This window comes from Rousettus aegyptiacus, unplaced genomic scaffold, assembly GCF_014176215.1.
Source record: "Rousettus aegyptiacus isolate mRouAeg1 unplaced genomic scaffold, mRouAeg1.p scaffold_m13_p_3, whole genome shotgun sequence".
Taxonomy (NCBI): Eukaryota; Metazoa; Chordata; class Mammalia; order Chiroptera; family Pteropodidae; genus Rousettus; species Rousettus aegyptiacus.
Genome location: NW_023416306.1, coordinates 52023077 through 52041988, shown reverse-complemented (window position 1 = coordinate 52041988; position 18912 = coordinate 52023077). Strand labels below are relative to the sequence as shown.

The 18912-nt window shown below is 32.6% G+C and overlaps 1 protein-coding gene across 49 annotated transcripts in view; it reads left to right on the top strand.

Moving 5' to 3' along the window:
• The window catches only part of PTPRD (protein tyrosine phosphatase receptor type D), a 1934582-nt gene that overhangs the window by 1755948 nt on the left and 159722 nt on the right, over positions 1-18912 (top strand). For 38 of the 49 annotated variants that reach the window (XM_036238646.1, XM_036238649.1, XM_036238647.1 and 35 more), the window contains 5 exons: positions 184-765; positions 9721-9854; positions 12837-12981; positions 16178-16483; positions 17346-17539. In XM_036238646.1, the coding sequence (XP_036094539.1) occupies positions 184-765; positions 9721-9854; positions 12837-12981; positions 16178-16483; positions 17346-17539 (1361 nt within the window). The remainder of the gene's footprint in view (positions 1-183; positions 766-9720; positions 9855-12836; positions 12982-16177; positions 16484-17345; positions 17540-18912) is intronic. The other 11 variants (XM_036238671.1, XM_036238672.1, XM_036238670.1 and 8 more) reach the window with 1 other exon arrangement.

Here is an 18912-nt window from a genome sequence, read left to right as displayed (position 1 = left end):
TGATGCCTGTCTGGTAAAAGGGGATTTGTCACCTATGCTTGCCTTAACTGTACTTTTCTGACCAATTAGAAAACTATTTCATGCTATAATGTCATTCAGTCAAATATTTAGTAGGCACATAATTCTGTCATTCCAATAGAGTTTATGATGGGTGGTGACTGTCTCTTTTTCCCTCTCCGCAAGCCTTACCCAAACCTCCAGGAACTCCTGTAGTGACAGAGAGCACAGCTACAAGCATCACACTGACCTGGGACTCTGGGAACCCTGAGCCTGTCTCTTATTACATCATTCAGCATAAACCTAAAAATTCTGAGGAACCTTACAAAGAAATTGATGGAGTGGCAACCACACGCTACAGTGTTGCTGGACTTAGTCCCTACTCGGATTATGAATTCAGGGTTGTTGCTGTCAATAATATTGGACGGGGGCCTCCCAGCGAGCCTGTGCTGACACAAACGTCAGAGCAAGCACCGTCCAGTGCCCCACGGGATGTCCAGGCACGGATGTTGAGTTCAACCACCATTTTGGTACAATGGAAGGAACCTGAGGAGCCAAATGGGCAGATCCAAGGGTACAGAGTTTATTATACAATGGATCCCACTCAACACGTCAACAACTGGATGAAACACAATGTAGCTGACAGCCAAATCACTACTATTGGCAACTTAGTGCCCCAGAAAACATATTCTGTCAAAGTCCTAGCTTTTACCTCAATTGGAGATGGTCCTCTTTCAAGTGACATACAAGTCATCACTCAGACAGGAGGTAAGTCTGGTTCTGGATGGGAAGTAGAACAGGAGGAAGGAACTGGTGCTAACAGGTAGCAAGGACAAAAATGAAGAACAAAAATAATATAAATTTTTAATTTTTGAGACTTAGAGTTTCTAAGAGAAGAGTTAAGATAAAGGCATCTGAAAAGGAAACAGACAGACTTACCTGGAAGACTAAATAATAGTTTGAAGTACAGGGATGCATTGAGCATCCTTTTTTTTTTAATTTGTACCCAAATGACATGAATACTTTTCTGCATAGGTGGATGAACGTGTCCTCCATGTAGCATTTTGAAAATAAAAGAACTCTGTCTCTGCTTTTTTATACTAGTGACTGTGATAGAATAGTCACAAAAATAATTTGTGAAAGATTTGATGGTTCAGCATAAAGTTAAAAATAAAACCATTTGTCAAGGGGCCTTGGATATTTAAATGGCTTAGATTTGCCAGGAAGCTACTTGTTTAAAAATATTCTCTTAATGGCTTTTTTATTTTGTTTTCTTTGTATGACCTTAGGGGTGAAGGAAGATAGTTACCAAGATCTAAGATCAAACTTTAGGGCTTGATTCACCCACTTTAGTGAGTATTAGACAGACGCCAAACTACTTTATGAAGAAAAACTTGGCCCTGCCAGTGGTTTTATTTTAATAAGAGGATATCAAACATCTATGGTATTTGAATCAAAGTGACCAATTTTGTCTGAGCTGAGAATATAACAACAGCTTTCTTCTTGAAATTCTGAGAGCTATTCATTTAAAAGATTCCGTTGATGACTTTTAAGTTTCCATTAACCTATGAGTGACCCATACCATTGGTTTGTTGTGATAATTCATGTATTATTGGAGAAATGTATTACCAGAGATTGTATCTATAATCTATAGGTATGTAACTCTATGGTAACCTCAGGGATGAATTAATATATTCTTAGGTGTTGTAACTTGTAAACCTTTTTAATCACTGACTTGTTTTCATGTCATGGGCTTTATGAATCATATAACTATATTTACCTATTGTCCTGGCTACTAACTCTCAGAATATATTTACAGCCTGCCTGGCTTTATTTTCATACTGTTATTTAGTTCTTATTGATTTGTTCATGGATTTATTTTTTTCTCTACTGGTATGAAAGATAAATATAAAAATATATTTTACCATGATTACCCTAAAATCATCCATATATTTTCCCTACTTTTGCAGTTCTGTATTTATTTGCTATATTAACTTACAGGAAAATACTATAGATTAGTTTTTCATGAGTTTCTCAACAGAAAATATAGAAATCTGTGAATCTTTTTCTTTGACTTGATTAAAAGTCATCAACTATTATGAGATTATTTTTTATTATGCTATCTGAGCATCTCAATTACCATTAAAAGATACAAGAAAGTATATGAGAAGAATATATTCCTATAATCCACTTTTAGTTTTTCTGATTTTTCAGCTGTGATATTTTAAAAATCCCTGGTCTTGGTGTGACATAACCAGGGTTTGAATCCCAATCTACACTTTTTAGCTCTGTAACCTGGGACAAGTTACTTCTTCTCTGAACATTAGTTTTCTCATCTGAAGTAATAACCACCTTATAAATATTAGGAATTCTATTTGCTCCCTAGGTCTACTTTAACAAATACATTTACTAGGTGGCTTAAACAACAAGTGTTTGTTGTCTCTCAGTTCTAGAGGCTGGAAGTCCAAAATCAAGATGACAGCAGAATTAGTTCTCTCTGTGAACTGCGAGGAAGGTTTTAAGACTTTATTCTAGCTTCTGGTGGTTCGTTGTCAATCTTAGTTGTTCTATGGCTTTAAAAGCATCATCCTGATCTCTGCCTTCATCATCACATGTCATTCTTCCTCTGTGCTTGTTTCTGTGTTCAGATATTCACTTTTTTAAAGGATACCACTCAAAATGGATTAGGGTCCAACCTACTGATGTCATTTTAACTAATTACATCTACAGCAACCCTATTTCTAAATAAGGTAACATCTTGAGTTTCTGGGGGTTAGGAATTTAACATAAATTTTTATAGGACACACTTAAACTCATAGCAGGCCTATAGATTATGTAAATGGAGATCTTATAACTTGATGATGATATATAATCATCATCATAATCCTAACAGCTGAAATATGTTGGGGACTCTGCTATAAACTTCCATATAATAATTCTTACTACCCAAATGAGGGAGATGTGAAATTATCCAACTTGCCAATGAGTAAGCTGAGGATCATAGATAAAAATTTCAGGAACTTGCTTTGGGTCATGAGGTTAGTAAGTGGGAAAGCAGAATTTAAATCTGGGTACCCTAGATAGCTTTTAAGCACTAATGTCTTTCAAAATAATAATTTTCTAGTGTGCTAGTTTTAGTGACTATTAGGTCATTGTACACTCTAGGTGCTCAATAAACAAAGAGAGACAGGAAACACAGTATGTCATTAATTCATATCTTTAATAATGACATAGAATTTACTTCTGAAATATTTGAATTGGCTATTAGAGCGTCCCAGTACAAAAGTATATTAAATCACTTAAATATGAAAAAAATAAGTTTATCTGAAAGAACTAGAAGGAATACCTTTTTTCATAGAAAGTTATTCTACTCAATCACTAAATTTGGTTTTCTAACCACAGATTTAAACAGAAATCTTCATGTTTCATAACTTTATTTTTTGACGACAGGAGGATTTAGGCTATCTAAGAAACCAAATAGTTCCTGGAACTAAATTCAGCCCAAACCTAAGAATCCTTGGTAATTATGAGAACATGGAATAATAGGTAGTAATGCCTTTGGTCACAGTTTTTTGAAAGATACAGAGCTGATGTTTAAATAGACCTTATTTTGATTTTCTATCTTACCAGTGGACATAATGTAACATAAATCATAACTCAGTGAAAGTAGTATTATGGCAGGGGAAATTGAGTTAATGCGATCCAAGGACTCTGAACTTAGAAAAATCTAGGTGAATGGGTCACAGATGCATTAGAATAGTTGTTCCCAATCTGCATTAGACTTTATAAGAGATTTCCAAGAATCTTCCATAATAGTTGTACTTTTTAATACCCATCGATTGAGAAGATATGTGACTTTTAATACCCAATGATTGAGAAGATATATGATGACATAATGACTTGCACCTGCCAAGATCAATAGGTTAAGAAAACCTTCCAAAATAGCACAAATGATTTGATCTGTTCTCTAGGCTTAATTAACAAAGGCCATTTGATGTTAGTGGACAGCTGCCAAATACAATGATGTTACTTCTGATATAATTAATGCTGAGCTGCTCCTTTTCCTTGTTGCTGACTTGCTAATTCTTAGGATCATTGCTAGGCAAAGATATAAGCCATTATAAAATATTCTTTTAAAGAGGTTATATAAAATTTAAGGACATGATTATTTTCACTGCAATTTTATCTTTTCTCAACCTATGAAAATTTACTAATCAATAATATGTAGGAATTTCTCAAGCGTATTTCAATTTCATATACACAGAAAGGTAACATTTGTCTTTTACATTAGAAATGTGTTCATTCTATTGTATTTAATTCCTTGACACTAATATCTCAATTTTTGTTTAAAATAAGACTCTGAAGAAACAGTATTTAGTAACAGTGATTTTAAAAGGGAAATTATCACATTTATCTTATTTAAGATTGCTGTCACCCATAATAATATAAATGGAGGATTCATGTAAATTGATATATTTCCAATAATATAGAAAATCAAAATATCCATTTGATTGTAAATAATATTTCCCCTTAAATGAAAATATCAATATAGTTGAAGATATTAAATAAACTTCAAATAATTTTAAATGTGAAAAATTTAAGATGATTATTTTCTAGAAATATGAGTTAAGCTTCCAAATTTTCCATAGCTTTAACTTCTGACATTCTAGACACTTGCAACTAGTTCACCTTGGAACTGTGTGGAAGATATGCTAGTTTACAAGAGAAGTATTTATATTGTTCTAGAAGATCTCTACTATTAGATAACACATTTGGAAAGGATATCTTCTTATATAGTTTTCTCATAGAGATAATTATAATGAAATCTTTGGGTAACTATACTTTATAAAAGAAGTACAAATAAAACTGATAAATGAAATAAATTATATCTTAAAAATAATGCACTATAAAAAACATTATTTGACGTCGATGGAAGCATTCTAAACCTGTTAAATCCTAATGTCTTATTTTCTGAATTTTCTTTAGAAAATATATCTGACCTCTAATTCTTCTATATACTTAATATATTCTTGGTAATAGTCTACTGGTTTGTATTTGTGTATATTAATAATATAAGTCTTTGGAAGAAAAGAATTATATATTTACTAAGTAAATACTAATGAGTAGTATCAACTTAAAACATTTTAAAGAAGGTAATTTTACAAATTCTGGCATTGCAAAATTATTATAAAATAAACCTATAACAGTTAGAAATATTGTGCTTTACGTGTCCAGAACTTCATAAATCATTTCATTAGTGTAAGTCAACAGGCCTGTATCAGCAAACTAAAATAAAACTGACTCCCAATAGCCAAAATTATGAGCCCAATTTAAACGCTTTCTCCAAATGGTTTTTTGCAATGAGGAAGGAGCTCTGGATCTAAATTTAATAAAATTTAACATTTTCTTATTGATATTTAATGACAAGTCAGATTAAGATTTGTGCCTCTGCTTCTGTTTTGAGTACCTATTTTGTCAATGATATATTTGTGGCACTTACAAATCAGATTTCTTGTTTTGAATTTTGTTTTGTTTTATTTTGTTTCACTTCCACTATAATTCTGGTTGTTGCTTTTATTGTCATTATTATCATTTATCAATAAGGTAGATATACACATTTAAAAACATGTACCTTATTAAAGTACTACACGTTTTACCAATAATGGGTTTTCTAGTCTCTTCGGTAATATTTCATATTTGTAGATGGCTAGATGAAATTTTTGTTTAGCCACTTAATATTTGCTGCTCTTTTTTTCTTAAGAGATATTCCCTAAATTTTACTTAAATGTTGATCTCTTCGAATATCAACATTTCAGATGACGTGCGTATTTTTTCTTTAATTCTAATTCATTCTCTGTTCTCTGTCTTTGAATTTCCTTAGATATTTATAGAGTATAATAGTGGTACTACTTAAATACTTTACATTTATCAGTGGGATTATAATCTTATTTTAGGGAAGTGATAACTCATATTTGTATATCCTTGGGAACATTAAGTAAGTAAATCAAGAAAAATATATCATTAACACCATTTCACAGAATATAACCGTTTCTTATGAGTAATTAAAAAAATAATTTGTATTTCTACTTTTATTTCCTCTTTTTATATTTACATTCTAATTTGGTTTATGGTCAATATTATCATATTTCCATTTTTAAGGTAGAATAATTGGGTTTAAGTTTCTAGATGGGTTCTTTCCATTTGTCCATGAATTACTCAGAATTTCAGACTTTTCTCATGAAATTTATGTTCAGGTAATTGTTGAGGGAAATAATTCAACACAGAAAAATCTTTTAAATAAAATAAAAGAAAATAGACTTAAACAAGAGGTAAGTGAATGCCAGTAAGTTTGAAGTATAAAGACTCTAAGAGTATTAAAAAAATTGTGTGTGTGTGTGTGCGTGTGTACGGGCTGGGGAAAAAACACAAATATAAATGTTAATAAACCTCTGTAGCCACAATATTTGGTATAAAAATCCAGTTGACAGATGATGAAGTATTCCTTGTGTCTCCAAGCACAGAAAACAAATACAACAGTTTGGAGTCCCCTAAAGTGTTTCTCATATACATATATTATCATCATTAGACCTAATATGTTTGGAGAATGTAAAAGTAAATCCATTAATTTCACTTCTCTCTTTTTTATTTTCCTTTGAAGCCTCAGCTTCATTGTAGTTGTTTCAACTATAACTAAATGACCCTGAGGAAGCAATATCTGTAAGTGAACACTCAATTCCCAAGAAAGTCTGAGTAGTAGCACCTTAAAGCATTCATGAGCAAAGACCCTGATATGGAAAGATCTTTTAAAACAATGGTCCATATGCTGGATTTCACCTGTAGATACATTTTTCCCAATTCAGTGGTTTTTTTTTTTTTCATTAATTTCACTTAATTCAATTTTCAGTTGTTAAAAACTGAAAGATTTTACCTAGAAGATTCACTGTCAACTTCTGCTGAAAACTCAGAAGCTTGGGCAAGACTTGGCCCATATTCTGCAAGGCAGCAGTTTCCTGGTGCAGAACATTATTAGCCCCTTCGGGTGGGCCAGGCATTCTTCAGCCGATCCCAAGTTTCACATGGCTTCTACACTCACCTAAGCAATCTTCCTGACACCTATAGGCATTTACGTTACTAGAATCTAGTAACTTACATTACCCTCCAAATTATTTCAAAAGAAAGGGATCATGGAAACAGAGGAAGAGAGCCCCTTAATTATTATGTGAAGAGACTTACCATTAAATCATCTGACCACTACATACTTTGTCCAAGAATATAATAGACAGTAAACCCTCTAAGACACTGATATGCCTATCTGATTCATTATTTAGAAGAAGAGGGTCCTTAATAGAACCAAACAGAACTTAAGGATCAGGTGAAATTTGTGTCACTAAACGAGAATGAGGCATTGAGTCCTACCGGGAATTTGTTCAAGTCAAAAGCAAGAAAGTAAATGGTTTAAATAAGAAAAATTTAATTAAATTTCCAAGATGTTTTCAATCAATGTCATTTAATTTATCATTAGTGTTAGGCAAGGAGAAAATATGTAACAAGCTATTTTCCTAAGCAGCCCTTCAATACTGTGTTTTTGATTCCTGACAATACTGTCCTCCAGTTTGATTTAAGTTAGGAGTTATCACAAGGATTTCTTCTTCCCCAGACTTGTGGAAGTTGGGGGAAAGGCAAAAAGGAATAAAACTAGAGAAAAAGAAGTGACTGTACACATATGTGTGTGTGTGTGTATTTGTGGATGTGTTTTTAGGCTGAGAAACCCTCTCATCATCTGAATGTTAGAATCCAATCATGGTTTCTCCATCTGCTTGTTCTTGACTTCCATTGTTGCTCCTTTCAGTACTTTTGATATTTCCCTTTTAGAAGTAATACATTTGCTATTTGCTTTGCTATTTGCCTGTTTATTTTTATTTCCCTCTGCTTCTTCTTCTCTTACTCTTGATCTTTTATCTTCTTTTGTCTCCATCTTTCAATCTGAATGATTGTGTTAAGTCACCCACTGGGCAGGTACTTTAAAAAAAAAAAAATACTCTGTTCAGAACGTATATTCCCAGAGGCATCAAATTAAAGAGTATCTCAAGGCCTATGATACAAAAAGAGAGAAAAGATGAATGCAATTAGAAATATGAAGTACTGACTGTTGGCGGCCTTAAGCATCAGTCCAAACATGAGTATGTGTGTGATTGCACATGCATAAGATACACACACACACACACACACACACACACACACACAGAGAGAGAGAAAGAGTCTGACTCAGAGGTTATCAGAGCAGACAGTGGAATAAAATGATAATTAGGGATCTTAGAAACCAATCTGCTAAATCCCTCTAGACTTTAATCCCTTTTTAAACAACAGGCAGTTTTAAAATCATACTACAGAGAGATGATTACAAAAGGGAAAGAAAGTAATACATTTTGGTTATTTGAACTTGTGAAAATGATGATTCAAGTACTTAAGAAATTGATATCATATATCAGCTACCAGTTACATTACTTTATATGTTTTTGAATGTTTATGCTCATTTGCAAAAAGCACTTTAGATAATCTTTTTCCTTCTGGTGTGAAGTACACATCATTGTTCTTGTTTTTTTATTAAATATACATGGAATTCTCATGTGAACTTTTGGGGATAGGATAATGATCAAAGTCTTTAACAGCCAGCAAAGCTTAAGCACCAACCAATCAGAGCAGACACTGGCCAAGAATAATGTGAAGTTTGCTGTGTTAGTGATGCCCTGAAGTTCATTAGCCTTGTGTATAATGGTTAGAGGACCTGATGAGAATTAGGTGTTAACCAAGGGTTGGGGTCAGTAGACTTATTGTAAAATAACATTTGAGTAAGGTGTTTTCAAATGGATGGATGTCTCATTTGTTATTACATCTCATATGTAGCTCTTTCAAATTCTCTATTGCATGGGAAATATGACTAATATGAGAATTATGGAAGACCTTTGTTAAATTACTACATTTCTGATAATAAGTGTATTCTATAAACTTTTAAATTTGTATAGTAATTTAGCTCCCTCTCACTAGGGACAATATTCAGTTTATATTAGGTCTAATGTATTAAATCATTTTGGGGTTAGAAGTAATTATTTGTAAGTGATAGCTTTTTATCTCCTTTTTTACCTGTTTCTTAAAACATGGGTTGGTAATAAAAAATGCTAAGTGATTCTGGTTGCCTCTAGATTTTATTAATGCAGCGAAGGTGGAATTTTATAAACCTAATTTGAAATAATTTTGAAAGTCATATACAGTGCTAAGTTATAGAGAGTAAGTTTCCACTCAGTTACAAAACAGCAATAGCTTTTATAAATTTAGCTCTCATTATGATTTAGGCAATATTTATTGCAAGTGCATCATATAAATCATTTCAGTGATCACTAACAACAATATTATGAAGTAAATAATTTCATTACTCTTAAAATTAAATTCAGAGCCTGATATATTTTATATTTACTAGTTCTGTATCTTGTATAGATATTATACCAACCAAGGACATGGACAAAATTCATAATATCATTCTTTTCCTTGAAGGAGGAAAATGGGCTTTATATATACAGATTAACTTGGACAATGTAAGAGACCTAGCTCTCCATTTAGCTGATACATGTAGACACATTTTGAAAGATTTAAACAGATGTACTAATGAAAGAACTTATGAATATTTATGGTGATGATAAACCCAATCCTTTGACTCCCTGTTTTTAGTACCAGGGCAGCCACTAAACTTCAAAGCAGAACCTGAGTCTGAAACAAGTATTTTGCTCTCTTGGACACCTCCACGGTCAGACACCATCGCCAACTATGAACTGGTCTACAAAGATGGGGAGCATGGAGAGGAGGTAGGACTGTGCTTCTCACCTTTGTAATTAATCACTACACTAAAGCACTACTCTACTTTAGTGTACTTGCCCAACTTCTGTTGAAAGGCCAGATATTTCCAGAGGAACTTCGTAGAAAGATTTATTCAACAAAAGAGAAACTTGACAAAAAAAAAAAAAAAAAAAAAAACACGATATTTGGAGACTTATTTGGGGAGGGGAAAAAGAATAGCTATTGTCTCTATTGTAACTATTGTTTATTCTGATTTCCAAGTTACTTGTGGAAGTATCAGATTATAAAAGAATATACCCTATGAGTCACTGTAAACATGTAACTAACTAAGCTCCAAGACTTTGGGTAGATGAATTTACCCAAACTGGTTTTAGAAAAAGATGCAGCATCACAAATGTTTAATTGTACACCAAAAATTATTTGATGTGAATGTGAGTATATATAAAGTTTGAGTATATTATGAAAATAAAATAACAGTAGATTATAGAAGGCTGGAAATTGTTGATAGTTACTGAAAAGAGAAACAAAAATCAAAATATTTATATTACCAGGCACTGTTCTAAGGGTTTCACATATATTAACTAACTTAATCCTTAAAACAGTGCTATGAGTCAACCTCTATTAATCAATTTCATGTAGAACAAAATAGAGACACAGAATAAAAAGTTAAATAATTTGCCTAAAATCTCACTCTACTGAATGGCAAAACTAGAATTTGAATTGAGTAAGTCAATTTCTAGAATTTGTGTTCTTAACCATTAGGGTACACTGCCTCTTGGGTACATTGAATAGATTATAGAAATCAGTATTAAGTTTCATCTCACATTTCCAGAAAGGGAATATATGTGTCTTTTGTTATTGTAATTTCCAGTAGAGCATATTTAGACAAAAATGCTAATAAAACTATATGAAAACTCAATCCACATAAGCCATTTTATTTTACCTCTTCACATTCTTTATCTAATAAAGATCTTCCCAAAGCTAAACAGTCTCTAAGATCTAACAAGGAACACCTTTTTAAACATGAACATACTAAATGAACTATTATCAATTAAATTGTGGAACATCACTTTGAAAACTATAATTAATATGTTATTGTAAACGTCTATTTGATTTCATTTGTTTGAATTGAGTAGAATCTCCAAAGACCAGCTTCTAAATGCAATGCTTTTAGATTTAGCTAATAAAGCCAATGTAAATTAAAAACTTAAAAGTAATATAATTAAAATGTTGATATAACTTAAAATACTGATGTTACAATTATTGGTCTTTTAATAAGACAAATTAGCATTAAATTACTTTATATCCTTACAACTACCTTTGAAACAAAATAAAAACAGTGAAGAAAGTGGCAGTTTTTTGAGAATGCTATAGACACTTGAACATTGATAGACCAATGCTGCTTTACAATTGTTTGTTTAGAGAATCCCTTTTATTTCTTGTTATTTGGTAAATCAAAAAAAAATTAAAGCTTTTGTATTTGCAAGTCAGAACACCCTAGGGATGTTTTCTCTGATTTTATATTTGAATTCCTCTTGACCGTTTTCTGTTTGTGTGAACAACAAACACTGATGAAAAGCTTTAAGATTATTTATGTCATTACTAGATTACATATTTTAAGGTTTACTACAAGCTAATGTTCAATCTGAGATTGATTACCCATAAACAGCTATAGCTGTCTAAAAAGCAAAGGCATCTATGCCATGCCATCCTGAACAAGCCTGATCCCCTCTGAACTTGGAAGCTAAGCAGTCGGGCCTGGTTAGTACTTGGATGGGAGACCACCTAGGAAGACCAGGTGCTACAGGCATATCAAATAAAAAATAAGGGATTGTAAAATGGCAAGGTCCTTGCAATCTGTGAGATCAACCCAGGATTGCCTCACCTAAAAAAAAAAAAAAAAAAATGCAAAGGCAAATTTCAAGCATGAAAAGTAATTATAACATTTGATTAAAGAAACCTTATTTCAAAAGTCCTTTATGACATTAAAAGTTATAGAAACGTTTGTGATTTTTTTTCCAGATGTAGACTATATTCACAAAGAAACGAATTTTTTTGTTTTATTTTTAACTTTTTATGTTTTTTTAAATTAAATTTATTGATGTGACATTGGTTAATAAAATTATATAGGTTTCAAGTGTACAGTTCAATACATCACATGTATATTACATTGTGTGTTCACTGTCCAGAGTTCAGTTTCCTTTTATCACCATATATTTGATCCCCTCTACCTTTATCTACCTCCCTTCTCCCCTCCTTCCATCTAAATTCACTCATTTGTGAGATGGGATATAAAACTGAAATAAAGGAAGCTTTAAAATTATTTTAAATCAACCTAGAGTGATAACATTTTCGTGTAAATTATCTAGCTTTCTTCAGTAACTAACATCTGATTTTTATCCCATCAGAACTTGGCAATTTTAGTTCTCTTTTATACCAATTTCATATAAACTGCATTCTAGTTTCTGTTGTTACTTTTGGCCATATTTTCTTTGCCCCATATAGATTGCTGAAGGTCATGGAAGATGAGCTAGATATCTCTTCAGTTGAAATTGCACATAGTGGGCATACTCCACTCTCAGGGGCAGGTGTCATTTTCTTTGTGAGCTATGTCACAGCACCATGTCTTCCTCAAGGATAGAAGGCATTCTTTGTGGTGGCCTCAATCTCTCTTTTATCTGTTTCCTTTGGTTAGTTGTGTCATCATTAGAAAGATCCCTGTGGCTATATCCTTATTTGTTGTAGAAACTTGCCTTTTAAATGCTGATGTTTTTATTATGCCTTTTAAATGCTAATACTTTCATTATGCAGTTTCCCTAGCAGAGTCCTTGATATGCCTTTGGTTCTATATGTGATGTTTTGATGACGTTATAACGCGTATGACACAAATCTGATGTTTCAGGCATTGTGGTAAAAAAAAAAAAAAAAAAAAAAATTGCCCAAATCTTAATGAAGATGACTGAGTTTTCTTTCTTGTTACATATCTACAGCAACGAATTACCATTGAGCCAGGGACTTCTTACAGACTGCAAGGGCTGAAACCAAATAGCTTGTACTACTTTCGTCTGGCTGCACGCTCTCCTCAAGGCTTGGGTGCTTCTACAGCTGAAATATCAGCTAGAACCATGCAGTCAAGTAGGTGTCTCTCTTTGCTTAACTCTCTGCCCTTCTTTCACTAGGAAGTGTTGCTGGCTTTTATCCCCAACCAACAGACCTGCTACTTAATATGCTTAATTGTTAGTAGTCTTTCTGCTAGTAAGTGTCTAGCTTTGGGGATTAGAGTACAACTGTGACCTGTGTTAGTTTCAAATTTGGTCCAAATAGTAGGTTTCATTCTCCCACTTATTAAATTGAAAGACTTTCAGAGCAGTTAGGAGACCTCCACAAGAAAAATGAGTGATAGGGGTGTTAGATCAAGCCCCATTTACTGAACTATAAGATTGTAAAGCAAATTTCAAGTTGCAAAATAACCAAAGGCACCCTTAGCAAACAAAAGGGGCATTGAAAAACCAAACCTTTATCTTTTATAAGCATATAGGTTTTAATTTTGCTAACCAACATCTCTTTATTTTATTTATTTATTCCTACTCAGAGAAAAGCTCAGCTCTCCTGACTAGTTTGTTATTAACTCTGCAAGTAGTACATGTGAAAATTTTGAACATTCACAGCAGATCTGTATTTGGACAAATTTAGGAACAATGAAATAATCACAAGTACATTTGCAATCCTAAATTTGATTTTGTTTCCTCAGGTTCAATTTCTTTTTGGAACTGTTACCCTAAAGAATAGTTGTGTTTATCACAATGGGGGTTCATTGTGTTCAGGGAAGATTGTTAAAATTGCTTTTTATGTAAAATATTACATGAGAGGTTGTTTTTGATGGAAAGTTTGGTGGCTTATAATACTATTTGCTTTTTATTAATAAGTTTTTATAGTTAGTCTATTAAATAACCATTTACTTTGAATTGAATAGTTTTATGGAGTTATTTCCTTAGATTTTAAAATATTTTATAAGTGATTTTGATATAGTGACATGCAGTATATTTGTATAATACAAATGCATTGAATTCTGTAATGAGAGTGCTTTATTGACCTAATTTTTTGACCTGTCTGCAAACATAAAATTTACATATTTTTAAAAGATGAATTTTCTTCCACATAAGCAAGTATTCTATCATTTTATTCTTCTATGGAAATAATATCTTTTAGAGGTTTTTGATAATAAAATTCATGTTCTTCATTTTTCTCAAAACATGATTATTCATATGAAAAGTATTTGAATCCTGCTAATTCATTAGTGATCATAACTTATTCCCATTGAATTTTCTTTCTTTTCAAATCTGAAGCATGTAAATTAATATAGTTTTGTATGTTTGCTTTGAATTCCAGATAGGCTAGTAAGTAATATTGTAGAAAATAATTCTTAAAATCAGACATTTAATTAAAAGAAATGTGACATGCTTCAGTATTATATTTTGCATGGTTTAAAAACTTGACTTTTTTGCGTACATACATACGTATATATTTAGAGACAGAGTGGACTTTTTATAATCACCCCTAAAGCTTATCTTTCTTTGTTTATTAAAATAAGAGTTTCAAATGATGTTGAATAGACTCAAGAATAGAAGGTCTGATGGTAGTAAAATAGTGAAAACTAAATCAGCTTTTTAAAAAGAATTACAAATGAGTCCTTGCTGTTACATGAATAACTCAATTTCATTATAAATAATGATGATGCATTTAAAATAGTTTTATAATTAGAAATATAAGAACCTGTAGTCAGAATCAATAAAAATGATATTCTAGTGACTTTACAAATATTATTTCAAATTTACAAGGCTTTCTTTTGAGAATTTTCTTTTTGTCAGTAAAGGAAGCTTTTCATTTTGATTGACTGTAATGAAGAATACAAGACATGTAAATTAAGAAAGATTGATAATCCTCTAAACAACCTGATATGCCTGACACTATATAATATTAAGACCTAGAAGGTCTAAGTAAATACTCAAACTACATCTTCAGATACAAAAAAATTAGAAATTATTTACTCATTATAGATATATATTGCCTTAAAAATATATATGTATTTATGTATGGCTTATCCCACTTGTTTGTTTTTTTTAGAAATATATATTATCACCTTAAAAATAAATTATAATACCTGCATTGTTCTTTATTGCTTTTTAATTTTTTCCAGTAATGATATGTTTTGTTAATTTGATGGAAAATGATTGCTAACAAGGTGAATGGTTTATTTTAGAACAGGCAATAAGTTTACCTTTTAACGACTTTATAAACCCTACTTTATATGAATAATTATGTAGAAAATGAAAGTAATTATGTACAAAATGAAAGATAAGCCATATCTTTTCCAGATGGTTCTCAGGATTTTTTTTTTAACCATTGTGTTTAATGTCTATGTTATTGACGTTTTGTAAGGGATAGATGATAATTATTGATTTACCAAAATTTGCTGGTGGAATCTAATTCTTCACTAGCAATGGTGTCTCAAGAAGAGTTATAATTTTTAAAAAGCTGAAAGCTGATGTAGGGTAAGTACAAGTTACAGTCAGAATCAACAAGCCTGACATTACTCTCGGGTAGGTAAACCTTGGACTATGCATCTTTATCCTTTATTGATTCTGCATGCTCAGTGTATATGGGCTATGATCAATGTTAGGTTAACACTTTTCATTAAAACTGCTTAGGCACACTTAGTTTTTACACACAGTCAGAGGGAACCCTTTTATGTTTGTTGGGCTTTTATTTATTTTCTTTAAAAGTGGAATTGGTGAAAGGATATCTAATAGTTATTGCAGTTTTTTACACTTGAGAATGCTTTCACAAATGAATATTGTATACGAAGCGCCCTCATTCTAGAAAGTAGAACTCAAAGCTTGAAACAGCATCTGCGAAGCATCATCGCGATGCTTATGTAATCAATCTTGCATTATTTGCAGCTTTTTTGAAGTTGAGTAGTCTGCATAGTAGGGCGGGGGAATACTGAGGGATTGGTTTAGAAGAAGAATTTAAATTTCAGGTAGGTAATTTTATTGGAGGCTCTATTATCTCAAGCTTTCATTTTCGCATATTCCCCCCACCCATTGTTTAACCTTTTCTTTGGTCGTTTATTTATTTTTTGTTTATTCATATTACTAAGCCAAGGTACATAATTTATCTTTAAAAATTTAAGTTTTAAAGCTTTATTTTCATTTTGTTGCCCTTAATGTTCGTTTATTTATTTTTGCCTTTTCTTTTGTTTTATCATTTTTTTTTCCAACCACTCCTGTCCTTTCACTCAAACCCTCCTTTAACTCACTACCAAAATAAGAGCCATCAGCTCCTCCTCAAGACATTAGTTGCACCAGCCCAAGTTCCACTAGTATTTTGGTAAGTTGGCAACCTCCACCAGTGGAAAAACAGAATGGCATTATTACTGAATACTCCATCAAGTATACTGCAGTGGGTGGAGAAGATGACAAACCTCATGAGATTTTGGGAATTCCTTCGGACACTACCAAATACCTTTTGGAACAGCTGGAAAAATGGACTGAGTACCGGATAACTGTGACAGCCCACACAGATGTCGGCCCTGGTCCCGAGAGCTTGTCCGTGTTGATTCGAACCGATGAAGATGGTATGTTGCCTCTGCTACGTCAGTTTGCTCCCTTCTGACACAATCTCGATCTGCTGTCTTTTGATAGGCTAACAGTAATCCATTTTTCTCTGCTCATCTTTTTTACCCAGCATCGCTATAACATCAGTAGTTTTTGCCAAAGATCTACCTTTGCTACAGCCTGGACTTTTTTTTTTTTCTTTCAATCTCAACACAGAAATGTGCTTCCCTTTAAAAGAACAGTTTGCTCCTATGACCTTGCAATCCAGGCTCTTCCTCTGTACTTCCATCTAAAGTCTTCTGCATTTTTCTTGGCTTTTTGTAGTCACTTCTTTTACATTTTGAAGTTAACTTTTTAAACTACCTTCTTCTTGCTGCCTTTTTGTCTTGCATTTTCAGAGACATTGATGCTCAACATTTAATTTTTGGCATTTGTTGTATGGAATACCTTTGATATGAGAAAAAAGAAGAAAATCCATATAGTCAAGAATCTTTTTTTTTCTGCTAAAAAGAAAACTTTAAAAAACACACAACAATCAACAAGCAGTTTTTGTTATTATTTCAATGCTATACCTCTTTGTGCTTTAATGCTTTGAACCTCAAAGCATCTTCCTTGGCTTTTGTACATTTTTTACATGTTTTTCTATTTCTCTGATACTCTTTTTTTCTTCCATATTTTTTTTTGGCATTGGTCATGTTTTTTGATCTTTTCTTAAAAGGTAGAGCAGATTGGTTGAGCATTTTCATTGGTTGAAAATGTTTGTATTCCACAAAGGAAACATAGTGGGTCTGCCCATTTTTTTTTTAAACCTAAGTAAAGAAAATGCTCTGGCTGGGTGGGACAGTGCCTATAATTTTCTTTTATCCGATGATGTTGTTCCAGTTCCTAGTGGTCCTCCTCGCAAAGTCGAGGTAGAGGCTGTCAACTCAACATCTGTTAAAGTCTCATGGCGCTCACCTGTGCCCAATAAACAGCATGGCCAAATAAGAGGATACCAGGTGCATTATGTGAGGATGGAAAATGGTGAGCCCAAGGGCCAGCCCATGCTGAAGGACGTCATGCTGGCTGATGCACAGGTAAGCCTCTGAAATTACGTACCTGTGTTTTTTCATATTTTTTCTTTCTATGGCTTGAAATGGCTGCCATTTTAATTTTTTGTTCTTTTACATTTTAAAACCCTGTGCAAAATTCTTGTTTTTAAAACACACGATGTGTATTTAACTATTTAATCAGAATTGACGTCAAGCGATGAAACAAATTGTAGTGAAATGGCACATCTGATTAACAACATGTTACTTTTTCTTAAAATACAGCTATTTAACTCTCTATAGCTACATCTGAGTTTCCCTTTCTGACTTCAAAAAAAGTTGATTTAATCAAACCAAAGGGAAGAATTCTAAGAAGCAATTTTGCTGATAGTATCTAATTTTTGCTGTGCTAAAACTACTTGGAATTAAGTTGACCTAATTTCTAGACTTCTTCTGTTGAAGAATAGATATTCTTATTCAGGGAAAGGTATCCAGATAGTATTTTTTTAGTATTTCTTTATTAAATTGCCTGTTTGGTGAAAAGAATCATTTAATATCCCAGAGAATGAAAATAATAACCATGATAAAATTTAGAGTTTCCCAGGGAAAAATTGGGAATTCCCTGTGCTGAACCAAGTTAAGAAAAGTATTCAAAGTTGTTAAGGATGTGAGAAATTCTCTTTATCCTAGGCCAGTTGTTTATAACCATGTCATCACAACTTGGTTTTGTAATATGCTGTTTCAAATAGAGTATTAACATTTTTTCCATGTTAGAAGTGATTCAAAGATAGTACCCTAATAAATCCATCTGTACATATTTTCCTAAAATGGAGAAGAAGATTTCAATAAATAACTGCCCTACTGGGGATTATATATAACGCATAGGCTATCTTACCTGTGCTTGTTTCAATAGGGATGAGATATTATGAATAAGGAAGTGCTTTATCGAGCATGTTGGTGGATGGGAATGGCACTGGATGATATTTGTGAAAATTTGAAACTTATTTCAATGGAAAGTTTCTTTTTTTATATGAAAGTGAGAAAGATTATGATCCAAATTGAGAACTGCTACTTGAGCAATTTGCTGATTGAGAATTTGGCATCTTCGTCTCTGCGAAAATAAGAGGGTAATAAATATCCCTGTGACTCTGAGGAAAGTATTTACACCAGAGTCTTAATACAATCAAATCACAAAGGTGCTTGCTTATGTTTGCTTCAGTTTTAAAATGTTCTAACTAAAGGGACTGGATTAGTGGCTAACTTATCCATCTTTGGATGGTTGGTTTGAAGGCCACTTCAGTAAATTTAGTCGGAGATTTATTGTGTCACTTAGACCAGGGATCCCTAACTCCTGGGCCATGGACTGGTACTGGTCTGTTGCCTGTTAGGAACAGGGCTGCACAGCAAGAGGTAAGTGGCAG